Source organism: Eucyclogobius newberryi, unplaced genomic scaffold (assembly GCF_026437365.1).
Source record: "Eucyclogobius newberryi isolate DKJ021-1_F unplaced genomic scaffold, fEucNew1.0.hap1 SCAF_18, whole genome shotgun sequence".
NCBI lineage: Eukaryota > Metazoa > Chordata > Actinopteri > Gobiiformes > Gobiidae > Eucyclogobius > Eucyclogobius newberryi.
The window spans coordinates 16,012,716-16,026,088 of record NW_027315812.1 but is presented as its reverse complement, the minus strand read 5'-3'; the positions used below and the strand labels follow the sequence as shown (position 1 = coordinate 16,026,088).

At 43.1% G+C, this 13,373-nt stretch overlaps 1 protein-coding gene across 1 annotated transcript; it reads right to left on the bottom strand.

Annotated features, from left to right (window-relative positions):
- Positions 1–7,783: 7,783 nt before the first annotated feature.
- skida1 (SKI/DACH domain containing 1) lies at positions 7,784–11,228 on the bottom strand. The gene has a single exon (XM_072450676.1). The coding sequence runs from the start codon at positions 10,756–10,758 to the stop codon at positions 8,509–8,511; it is 2,250 nt and encodes a 749-aa protein (XP_072306777.1). The 5' UTR covers positions 10,759–11,228; the 3' UTR covers positions 7,784–8,508.
- Positions 11,229–13,373: the final 2,145 nt, after the last annotated feature.

Below are 13,373 nucleotides of genomic sequence, written 5' to 3'. Positions count from 1 at the left end.
TTATAACGACCGAATATGGCGCAACTATTGCGTAGGATAGAGCTTATTAGATTAAAATAGAAAATCATCCAGGCATTTTTTTCGTGGGTCCCCTGAACAGCTGGAGGAGCCCAGGTCCTGGATCAGAGAAACAGGACAATTTCGTTGCCCACATGGATCCCACCCGCAGCCGCGAGCTCGTGACGCTGCGTAAGTCCGTGGGCCGCAAGTGAGCGTCAATAAACTCTTTTCTTTTTTTTGTTTTTCGATAAGCGTGCGCTTTGTATGGGGCAAACACGCACAGTATTGCATTAAACAAACGTCCAGTTCAACGAAATGTTCAACAATAAGCTCCTGCGCCGTGGGAAAAGCGTATTATATAACGCCCCGGTCTGCGCCACGCGGCACCAGCGCGCTCTGCCGCGGAGCGCGCGAGAAACACTTGCGTGAACGGTCCCGCACTTGTCTAAATTAAGACCACTGCGCATTTGTTTAGCAGGTGAAACAAACTAACGGGATATTTAATCCAGTTGGTATTTCATTTCGTTTATTTAACGTGGCATCACTCTCAATAATGAACTTTTCTTATAAAGATCACATGAACGAAATGCTGCGGAGACGGACTAAGTAATTTTCTGTGGTTGTAAATAAAGAGATAAAAGATCAAAGAAATGTGGTTTGTGATCACGCTCACAAACCCTCACTGTTCTGTGCGTCTGCATTTGGCCAGAACATTACACAAATATGCCTTGTTTTACTGTTTGCAAAAGAAAGCTTTATATGGTTTTTTTTTCAAGGCATAACTAAAATATATGGCCTATATATTAATCTCTAGATATGCTCAAGTAATAACACGTTTCTACAGCTCTTAAACATTCATCTGAAACGCACCCGAATCATTTTTTTAGGGAAGTCCACGATGTCTCCAGTGCCAAGACCTTTCAACCATTTTATTACCTGTTCTCACGTGCGCCAATCACATCCTTTAAAACTAATAATTACAGAATAAATAATTGCATAGGCCTAAAATGATTTGTTGAAAATCTGTGTTAAGACATGGCAGACAAGGCAGGAGTGTGAACATGTTGTAGATATTTTTGTTTTGTTGTGTGATTTTTCAATGGCAAACTAAATATTATATTGAAACATACAGATGAATAGGTCAATTTAAACAATATAACAACCAGCCCACATTTTTATGAAGCATGTCTTTGGTATTACTGTCACTTGCACTCGAATATGTCTCAAAACGTTTTCTGATACAGAAGAAACAAGGCGTGCAGACTCCAAATCACGATTGCCTGCTTTTCCTGCTCTACTGTGACGGCTTTGATTTAATCCCTCTTTGATAAACTATAGATTCTTGTGTTGTGTCAGACTCAGGCTTTATCATTTACTGGCTCAACTCATATTTCCACGCTCCAGATTTGTGTTCTAAACGCGGTGTTGTCTCTTCGCCTCATTAAAGTTAAACTTAAGTTAATTATTCTTATTTAAAAGCTGACGAGGCTCTGGCCCTCGTTTCCCCGGGGGCACGTAAGGGGACGCTTGGGGGCTCTAGTTACTCTCCAAACAAGTCTCAATCAAGCCAAATCATGTGCTCTGCAGTCTGAGCTGTCTATTACTTATACTGGATAACAAGGATAAGACAAAACACGCGAGATTATTCCAATGTAACTAAACAGAGACATTTATTAACAAAATAAAACTAACGGTGCAAGCTGTTGTCTGTGTAATAATGGATTATATCCTTTGTAAACTTTACCATCTAGAATTTTAAATAGTTGTAGGCCAATGGTGTTAACATGTAAAGCTAAATATATAGGTTAAATGTATAGAAGTTAAGGGTTCTAGCCTATATTTTTAGGCTAGATTTTTTGTTAAATTGCAAATCTGTTTTCATTTGTGAGTTTAGCAGACAGATTTATTGTATTTTATTATTACTGTTGTATAAATATTTGATTTTAGTTTCTTAAATAGATTTTTTATTACTCTATTTTTTCTGCTGGTCTTGTCTTGTCTGCTGTTTTGTTATTTTGTTGTTTGTATAAATGAGCTGTAAGGATTAATAATGTATATCGATCTGTCATAATATGAATTTCCCCTTGGGGATGAATTTGAATGTATCATCATTCTATTTTTATTTATTTTTTTTAATTTATTTTTTGACTCCTTTTAAACATTTCTTTGTAAATTAAGGACATTTTAAATTTGTTCTTAATGTTTTGCCTGGTAAAAAGAAAAAGAAAAATACATTAATGAACATTTTAAGTAGCCTATTTGCCATTAACTCTTACACATTAATTAAGGTTTAAATAATAGATATTTTAGATAGATATTTTTTTTCCATTGAATCTGAACACATACAACCCAAAGACTATATGTGTGTTATATTGTAAAAATGCAGAACCAATTCCTCTCTTCAATGAATTACAAACCAAACATTACAAACCAAATACTCTCTGTATCATTCTCACTTTTCATATGCCACAAACACCTGGTGTTCTGTGGAGCAACGTCCCTCTATTTTTATAACAAAGATAAGGGCTCGCTCGTTCAAATGAGTCGCTTACAATGAGATTTGGGTCCCCAGCTTTCCCCTTTGTCCCAAATCCTGAATGCTCAATATGAAGAAGTGGGATGTGTAACGTTATCTAGCAAAAGCCCAGAAAAGGCAAAAAAAAAAAAAAAAGAGTCCTATTATATTTCTCATTCGGACAATTTAAAAAAGTTCACGAAGAACAGGAAGAAAGGAGGAGCTGGCCCCCTCAGACCTGCTTTTCACACATCGTATCTCCTGCCCGCGTGCCCTACAGCAAGGCATCAACTCGTGCTTTTCATTAGTCTGACTTTGACAGATAGCACTAACTGCACAAGAAGGGCTGTAGGTAAGAATCTGTCGACTCATAGCCAAGCATCCTGACAGTGCAATCAATAATCAACAAGCTGTGGCCTGAATAAAGACACCCAGACAATGTTGTGTCTCTGTGAGCCAGGAATGTTCACTAAAAGGGTGTTTCTAACTCTTATATTACTGATATTCTAAACAGTTGGAGTTGAGCAGGCTTGGTCTAAGGAGCTTCTGTGTTGGTGGCTTTTATCCTCGCCTTCAGACCAGGCTGCCTGCTCCTAACTCCCTGGTATGAGAGGTCATAGGTCACAGCTGCTTGCGGCTGCGTTCAAATCCCCCTATGGTGAGTAAGGTTTTCAACTGACCTGTCACTTAAAAAAGGGACCTTTCCAGATATTGTCTTTGGACTTTGTGATGTTTTAATCATCAGGATGAAATGGCACAGTGTGTGATCTGCTTTATCTGTTATTCTTCTAGCCTGAATATAAACACAATTATCTGTTTCCAACAAACATTTTTTAACTTTGTTACTGTAATTTCAATTTAGCCCTAACCATAATTTTCAATGGTTTGTATTGAGCTCTAAAATATGTTTTAGTACACACACACACACACACACACACACACAATATATATAACACTATGTTGTTATGTTTTGATTTTATTTATTTTTAATAATCTGAAAATAATTTTAAACAATAATGTAAATATTTTATTTGACCGTTTTTTTGTTTTTTATTTTGTTTTAACTAAATTGACAAGTGATAGGCCTAATTAGAAAAGCTTATTCATTATTCAGAGGCTTAAATAAAGGTTTAATTGGAGCCTGAGGCAGTACAAACACAATAGGTCTGTGATGCACTGAGGCCAAAAAAAAAATAAAACTCATCGGAGTTCATTTGTAAATATATTGTCCAGTTATGATTCTTATTTTTTGTTGTTGAATGCATCGGGCCATGATTGGATCTAGGTTAGTGATAACTTTCTGTGGTCTAAATATCTGCACAGATCTGCATCAGTCCGGCGCAAAAAGCCATTAGGCAGCCTACAAATGCAGTTGAGCTCCATAACTGAGCACGAGTCTTCCGCTGCTGCTTTTCCCTCTTTCCTTCTTCTTTGTTCCTCTTTTCTCCCTATTTGTGCCCTCTTTGCTCCCTTGTTCCTCCCTATTAGCACCTTCTTTTCTCCCTCTTTGTTCCCTCTTTCCTTTCTGTTTGCTCCCTCTTTCTTCCCACTTTTCTCCCTCTGCTTCCTCATTCCTCCTTCTATGCACCTTCTTTCCTCCCTCTTTGTTCCCTCTTTCCTCCCTCTTAGGTCCTGCTCTCCTCCCACTTTGCTCCCCTTTGCCTCCTCGTTCCTCCCTGTTTGCTCCTTCTTTCCCCCCTCCTTTCTCCCCCTTTTCCTCCTCGTCACTACCCCTTTGCTCTTCCTCCCTCTTTCCTCCCTCTCTCCTCCCTCTTTCCTCCCTCTTTGCTCCTTCTTTCCTCCCTCTTTGCTTCTTCTTTCCTCCCTCTTTGCTCCCTTTTTCCCCACGTCCTCCCTCGTCACTCCCTCATCACTTCCTCTATTTTCCCCGTTTGCTCCCTCTTTCCTCCCTCTTCCCCACATTGCCACCTCTTTCCTTCCTTTCACTCCAGCTTTGCTCTTTCTTTCTTTCTTTCTTCCTTCCTTCTTTGCTCCCTCCATTCTCCCTCTTTGCTCCCCCTTGCAGTCCCAGCACTGGCCCTGGGTTCAGCAGTCTCAAAACAATGCCCGAACTGCTGCCTCGTGGGCTCTGCGGTCGCTTAATAAACCGCACACATTTTACACACACTGATGACAAACACAACAGTAGCCAACCACCTTTCACCAACATGATTCAAAGAGCTTACACTTTCTGTCACCTTGAGCCTTTTGGTCTATATGTTTTAACTGTTATCCCACAATAAGGTGGGACGCGTTTCCAGCACCCGTGGCTGGATCTGACCCCGGATCTGTGTGAGTTGTGCCCCGGTGAACGCCTCAGAGACACCGCAGTTTCCCGCACTGCTCCCGCTGTCAACTGAACTGGAACACGCCGAGGTCAACCTGATTGAGAAAAAATGTCCACTAAGTAGGTTATTCTATTCTATTCAATGCAAGAACAATTTCAGTAACATTGTTTTCCCGTTCATCTAGGCTAAAAAGGGCTAATTTCTCAGTCTTTCCATTAAAATTCAAGACTAAACTGCTCTTATAGTTTTTCAAATAGTGCGAATGGATGACTTATATAATGGGCACTGACCTCACTCATTTCTATTTAATGGAGACTGAGCACGTAAAAAAACAGAACTCGGGTTGATGATAAAACGCGTTGCTGAAAGTTGTAGCACAGGCTAAATTACATTAAAACACATTTCTACATACGACGATCCTAGTACACAATGGTGATGAAGATATAGTGGTATAGTATATATAGATATAGATATAGTGGTATATATAAGACATGTTTGAGGCTCAGTTTTATGTGTGAATGTGTCTGTGAGTGACCCTGCTTTATTTCAAGAGAGAAAGAAAAACGCAACGCTCTTCGAATTTGTTAAGTATAAGAATATAGGCTATTATAGAGTATTTATTTTGTACGCAGGCTTGGGTTCGTGTTACAAGGACCAAACACCCAAATTTGTCTTTGTGTGTTTCAAAGATTTGCTTTATCTTTAACGCACAAATGATGTCGAGTTTACAAGAAAAAGGGTACTCCATATTTTTAAATCTGTATTGACATATGTTTCACGTATTCATAAAACAGCGCCAAAACAATGCCTACTATATCCTGAATTCTTATATTTTTACTTTGCATAGAAACTGTCCGTCTGAACATTGGACATTACACAAGGAGTTTGTTCAGTCAATGGTTGGTTTTCCCCCGAATATTAAAAAACAAATAGTCAGCTCGTGAATGGCCTTCTGTGATGAGTGAAAGTTTTACAGGTTGAGAGATTAGTTATTAATGATTAGTATCACTAATATATCACCATGAAATTATAGCGATATATATACGCGTGTGTGTGTGTGGGGGGGGGGGGGGGGGGGGGTATGTGTCTGTGTGTGTGTGTGTTATTTTTTTAAACTAATGCAGTCATTTTCCCATATACTTTCTGTCGCGATTCTATAGAAGTTACAGTCTACTGGTTCCCAATCCGCACAGGAATTTAACCCTGAAACGCCAGCAGCAGAATAATGGCTTGTCTCTGCTCCCAGCACGGCCCCTCCAGGCTCCAACAGTCAAGCCGGGGCCAGACAGCCTGCCAGTCCGGCTCCCCTTATCAACCTCGGGGCTTTGACCTGGACGGAACCCACGGTGCCATTAATCAGGCCCCACATAACGTGAAACATGGCACATTGGGCTGGTCAAACCTCTTCCCTGTCTGACCAACTTAGTGTAATAGGCCTATTTAAATGTCATCAGCACCCAAACATGCTTCTTATGGGCTACATTTCATTGTGGTCTTATGTTCTGGTCTTCAGGTCCCCGTTCTTGTGACACGCGCTCAGACGCTGTTTGCGGTTTCACTCATGCTTCACCTATAGATTTTTTTTTTTTTTTTGACGATCCTTGTATAACCACGTAAAACTTTTGGTTGGTTTTTAAACTTTAAACTCAATATTGATCAATGGTAGACCTATTGACTTTTTACATTTCTTCCCCAAAATTTCTTGCGAGTTGCGATATCACTTTTCATGCAGTGTTATAGCCAAATAATCCCAGACAGATTTGGAGACGCGTGTAAGAAAAAGAAAATAAGCAGAAATTACACCCAGTCTTGTTTAATGAAAGCTTGATTAAAAAGAAAGTGCTTCAGAAATCTAATGTTCAAGTTTCCATGATTGCAGATGTCTTTTATATTATGTTCACAACAAGGATCATTACAAAGCCCAGAAAATCCATAAAAAATAAATATTCAGTTTTATATAAACAACCAGTGACTAAAAATCCATGTCAACAACCTGACCTCAAGTATCAAAATGAGAGAACAAGAAGGGCAGGGACGAGGGGCCCCGAGCTGCTGCTACACCATGCAGCTGTTTACATCGATAGCGTCTACTCCAGAGTTTAGGCTGTTTGTCTTAACCATGCAGAGGGCCTCCCAGGACGCAGCCATCTCGTATCTGTTGAACTGGTCTCTCTGAATCGGTGCGTGAGAATAGGTTGGTGCGTCAGGGGCGAACCACGGGCTGTCCCTCTCTCCCTACACTGAGCAGCCTGTGCTTTTGACATGCGGATTAAAGGTTGAAGTCTTGCAACACGGTGACTCCCCCTCGACCCTTCATGTGCACCCCCCCCTCCTCACTGCTTACAATATGTGAGATTTCTTTCCTCTCTTTCAAACAAAAAAACAAAATTCAAGTCTTGAATTGTCTTCAGTATCAAGGGTGTGTAGGGGACTCATGTACACACACATCATATTCATACATTTACTCGTTTGTACAGTCCCATACATACAATGAATACGCAGTTATGAGGAGGCTCGCATCACTGAGGGCGTTGGGCTGTGGTTGTGATAGCCATGGCTCCATGTGGGCAGAGAGATGGGCAAAACGCGTTTGACTCGAGGGTGATGCGACAGCTTTTGGGATTAGGACTATAGCCTATACATTCATAGCTGCTATAATTAAAAAGCTAAAGGAGCACTTTTTCCCTCGTGTGGTTTAAGGCTAAAATGTGGCTGATTTAACGAGTAAATGATCTAGCATCTTCCAGTGTTTTCACAGAATTCTCGAGACCACTGAAGCTGAAACTATACCAGCAAAGTGCAGTGCATGCCGGTCTCTGCAGTGCTTGGTTGCATGTTGAGATTTCAGAAAGGTGTTACTCGCTGTTTTGGTTGCGTTTTTCCTCAATGTTATGTACCAGTCCTGTTACCAGTGGGCCTATATTAACGCGGACGTATCATTGCACGTTTTTAAGGCGCAAAAGTGACACGAAGCCCGGGACATGATTGGCGTCTTGAAATGAAAGCGAGCTTGTTGTAAGGATTATTATGTTTGATTGTCTAAAAGGCCTATATTTTGTTTGAGGTTGGCCAGTGCAGTTGTATCATAAACCTGAAAATACTACATGGGAAAAAAACGCGAGACTAGAGGCACACACATCCATATAACCTCTAGAACAAGTAGGCTACGTGAAGCCTTTGAGCACAGACATTCCCACTTCAATCGTATAGCACCGTTTAACCCTTACGCAGCTCAGCCAGAATGACAGCCACACAGGCGTATTCAAAAAGCAACATTTGGAAAGTGGAAATACAGCCTTCTTTTTGAATGAATATTGTCCCAGAAACGTTCCGGGGTTAACCCTTCACCTTTTTTACAAAGCACATCAGTGAAATGTGGCAGTGGCAGCATACAATCCACAAGGTCAAGCCTTTAAAAGCCATGTCAAGTAAATACAACAGAATTACATACAAACATATTGCTTAGGATTGGTAGCATTTAAAAAAAGTTTGAATAACAAATCCATGATCGGTGTGTCACAGTCGTCCGCGCGCGCTCTGAAACTCCCAAGTCAAAAACTTTTATCAAATGTGGAATGTAAATCCATTTACAGCAACAAAAACAATAGAATAAACACGAATTAAACGGTTGAGAAGAGTCCTGGACGCACAGGCAGGAGCGGCGACCTGGCAGGTTTTAGCCATGGTTCAGGCTTTTGTTTTGGACTATTTCCTCGTTCTCTGAGCGTGTGGGGGAGGGAAAATGTGTCCGCCAGGCTGCCACTTCCACACGGGGTGGGACTGAGGGGGAGGCCCGGGGATGCCCCTCAGCGAGTTCAGAGAGTGAGCGGGACACAAATCCCCGTCGCTGCCAACAACCAAAGACGGTGTAGACGGGAAATTTGCCATTAAACGAAAAGGAGTTTTGACTGGAGATGCTACAGTGAACGTGGCGCTGCGTTTGCGCCTGCTCGGTAAATCCAGCATCTGTGCGTCCTCCGACCGGGAAGATGAAGATGAAGACGTGGAGAGAGTACTTTTGGGCCTGCTCGGTTTTGTTCTGGGAATTACAGGTCTCTTCCCCGGCGCCATAGTCTTACAGTTCCTGGTCCTGAAGCGTCCCCCCTCCTCGGCCGTGTCCTGGGTGCTTCTACATTCCTGGGGGCCACACGGGGACGCGGTATATGCGTCACAATTCTCCTCTGTTATGTGTTTAAAAACTGTTATATCGCCTTTACATCCAACAACTCCGGCGCCCTGGTACTCATAGCCATCACAACTTTCTTCTTTGATTTTCACGTTGTGGATGTTAAAGGGGATGCTCGCCTCGTCGCTGTGCGAGTGGGGGCCAGTCACAAGAAGCTCCTCAGCCTCTGCTTTCATTTTCTTGGGCGGACTAACTGACACTTTCACGCAGTTTGCTTTGAAGTCGTCTAATTTGTCTTCACTGCATTTGGGTGTCTTGTCGTGGTCGCTTTGTGCACGCAGTCCCGGTGAATATTTGGAGGAGACGAGCCCTTGTGTTTGAAATAAATTGCTCTGGTTCAGACCCAACTTGTGATCCACTGTCCGGTCGGGGTCAGACGCGTTCTCCGGGTTGGAGTCTGTGAAGAAGCCGTCTCCCCGAAGAAGTGGGTTGAATTTTGGCGGTTGTAAAGGTCCAAAGTCCCCCCTTTTAGCCCCGTTGTATTTCAAGTCACTTTGGGAAGGTCCGACGAGGTCCGACTTGTGCTGTGCGTCCTGATTGTTGTAGTGAAACGTTGGCTGGAGGACCAAAGGTGCTTTGTTGAGACTTCTGGGTAAAGATCCAACACGGGCCCGTCTGAACCGAATGCTCTGGACAGAGACTTTGCTGGACACGGAGCTGGAGTCGGACTGAGACGTGCTGTTCTCCTCATCGGTGCTGACCTCTGAACTCTCAGACTCTTCCTCGTCCTCCTCCTCCTCGTCGGAGCTGCTGGTGCTCGTGAGGCCGGAGCCGAAGTCCGAGTCCTGGTTGTCCCGGTCCGAGTAGATGCTTGACTCCGTGTCGCTGGCGTAGCTCTCCGGGAAACTCTCGTGCGGGTCATGGTGATAATGCTGGAGTCTGGGATCGAAGTAGAACTCTGGGCTGAGGTGGAAACTGCCGAACGAAGAGCCAGAGGATTTGGGATGGAGGAAAAGCACCGGGGAGACGTGGTGCGCCTGTTTGCTCCTGCCCCACGAGTGTTGTCTCGCGCCGTCCCTGCCGCCGCCCCCCTCGCGCCTCCTCTTCCTTTTGTGAAGTAGATCTCCGGCGGAGCGCGAGTGCTGCTTGCTCTGAGTCGCTGTGGCGGACTGAAACAAAACCGGCTGCCGGGTCACGGAGCTCCGGAAAACCCCGTGCCTTTGGTTCAAAGTGAATCGGTTCCCAGTTATTTTATCATTTTCATAGTTTTTGAAGTGTTTCAAACTGGACCGAGCGACCGAGCGCTGTTCGCGCCCCGTGGATTTGTGGTAAAATTGAGGTAGTTTGGAGTCGCCGCGCTCTTTCCTTCTGCCCGGTTTGTTGTGACGCGCCACCGTCTCCGGGACACCGTGCAAACTAAACCAAACTTTTTGCTTCCACAGCTCAGCGTCCGCGTGAAGGAGATCCGAGGGTGTCTCCTTGGGTTCAGGGGCACATGCCACTTTCGCTTTTCTTTTGTTGGATTTTAACACACGCTCCGTTTTGCAAGAGATGTACAAAGCCTCCACATCCTCACGCGAGATAAGTGTGCATTTAGCTGCATGAAAAGCTATAGAGTGTATTGCTTTGAGCTTCCTGAGCTCCTCCAGATCGCAGTGGTGCTTTTTCACCTTTAGGTGATCCATGCGCTTGTGCACCGTGGTCCGAGGAATGTTCTTTAGAAGGTCGGTGAAGACCTGAGACAAAGCAAACATTTGCTTGCCTTTGATAAGCAGGTATCCCAACCTGACTCCTTGCATTTCCTCAAAGCCACATTCCAGGTCTCCCATCTTGAGTTTATTCACTGTTAATCCATGTATCCGCTCTTTTCAGCCTGGAAAGCTCTTTGAATTGCATCCTCCTCGTACCTTTAAGTCCACACTCTGCCGCTGCTGTGTCATGAAACTGAAAACTTTGACATGCAGAGTTAAATGGAGCGACCGGCGTCTAATGAGCCGCCTGCAACCATGCGCCTCCTGCCGCGGTCCGGCATGGCTGAGGAATGCTGACGGATGCGTAACCCGGGCTAGGAGCGCTGTCTACACCTGGTGCTGTTGTGCCCGCTTCTCTGGACGGCAGCAGGACTACTGCTATAGGTGTACCACTGCTTCAGTCACAGAGATGAAATAACGAGAGGAGAGAGAGGGGCTGCGAGGTGGAGGGAGGGAGAGGCAGGGGAGGAGAGAGAGAGCGAGAGAGCGAGAGAAGCAGAAGAAGAGCTAAAATGCAGCTGCTATTCCTGCTGTTGTTCGAGCCACAAATAAAATGACAGAGAGGGAGGTGCACGAGAGTGGAGACACCTTCATCAATTAATTCCCGTGGTGAGGACGCCCATTGGACGCCACTGACAGGTGATGCAACAAAAATGGATATCACGTCTCCACGTCTTCCCACACATCGCCATTACAGTATTTAATAATTGGCTCTCTTTGTTGTGGTAAATAACGCAGTTAGTTTGTTATTAAAAATATGCATAAACTATGTGCAATTATCATTTCTTTTTTTATTTCTTTCAAAATTTGCCTTAAAATGTCGTGCATGTGCTACAACCCTAATCACACTAAGCCTGGTTATGTTTATTACTGAGCAATCATTATTAAAATAATTTGTCCGTACAATAAGACAATTAATACAAATTATTATTATTTTCTAAACGGGCAGCTCATGTGTAGGATTCTGCTCCAACTACTGTAAAATTAAACAGTTTTCTTTCACTCTCATTAGATATGACCTACTTAGATTGTTGATTCACACTGACCAGTCTTTCACAACACAAGGCAAATATCAACACCAATGCATTTTTTGTAGGAAAACAAGTGCAATTGGATGTCTGTAAAAATGACTTAACCTTACACAAATGTAGCGTTATTTGGCAGCATTTGCCTGGCCTGACCCTTTAGTAAAACAATTGACAGTGGACTGAAAGTGCAAAACTGCTATTTCCACACAGTACAATCATTTAACATACATTTATAGGCTATTACTCGGGATTTTGGGGTGGTTATGTATCCGTGACAATCGTTTGCATTTACTTCAAAGGCCATGAGATTTAACGATCATTCAGTGGCACTTGGTGTTTCCATGAAGTATTTTTATTTTCAGTCTGGGTGTAGTTTCTGAACGTTGAGGCTGATGCTTTCTTTTAGGCTCACGCATAATGTGGAAATGGATGTGGTTCCTCTTAAGAAATACCCGTTCTATTGTCCCGCGTGTCCCGCAATGACACACACGCGCACTGTCAGATGTGCAGCGTTACGTGTTGTGCCAACGGACCATTTAAAGTGAATATTTGAGGCTTGTCTGAAATACTCCAGGCCTATGAAGGCTGCCTCGTTGACTATTGTGTGGCCCCTGAGCCATTTTACCTCGTGCCTTACGTTCAGTCTTTGTTATCTCTAAAACACGTGAATCCCCTGTGGCCCGTTCCTGGCCAACAGAGCCGCTCGCGTGGGGCCAAACTCAAGACTCGGCATGCTCATCCTTAGAATACGTACCCCAGGAGCCCATTATTTTTAATTTATCATTTTTAAATATATCCTATTTTGCCATTATGAATGTTGGAATATCATCTTGTTTTCTACAGGACTAAATCTTATTTTTGGGAAAATGCAAAGGCAGAACACAAGTATGTAAAGCGCAAAGGGAACACATACGATTAAGATATGGTCATATTTTTTATTAAATTTGAGTCTATATCTGTGTGTTTGTCATTGTTCTGTGTTTTTTGGAAGAATGTTTGACAGGAAAAAGCCTTCGGTACAGCAGTCAGGTACAGACGTGGCTGCCTTGTGTGTAGCTTTTGGTCTTCCTCTGTACACAGTCTAACTCAAGGAAACCTAACGTAACCCGAGTTAAACTCCAAGAAGACACAGCCACACACACACTCCCAGCTTGCCATATAGTCACAAGCTTTATTTTCTTAGGGTCTAAGCTAAGTTCTGATCCCAACTCCACGTGCCCATGTGAAACAGGCAGATTTGAGCAGAGGCAGCACACTGAAGTGAAGGAGAGGAGGGGCAATTTGTTGAGGTACGGGTCCCCGCGGGGGAATAACATGATCCGAGCGCCAAGGTGCAGCGTGCCCGACTCGTGAGATACAGCTGAGACAGACATGGAGGCTTCTGTCATCCCACATCCGACTTCAGAAAGCCGCTCCAGGAACCGGACTTATCTATTTCACCTCCTGTGTTTCATTGTTTGAACCACGGCTTCCTTCACCATTATGTACAAAGTTGCATCATGTTCTCAGTCATTGTGGGTGTTTATTTCATTTGATTTTATTATTATTATTATTATTATTATTATTATTATTATTATTATTATTATTATTATTATTATTATTATTATTATACTTTCATGAAATTAGGCTATACTCTACCCACACGGAGTTCAAATGTTAATTGTT

Bases quoted from the DNA above. Each gene is read 5' to 3' on its own strand.
- skida1 (XM_072450676.1), bottom strand. From the start codon at position 10,758: ATGGGAGACCTGGAATGTGGCTTTGAGGAAATGCAAGGAGTCAGGTTG.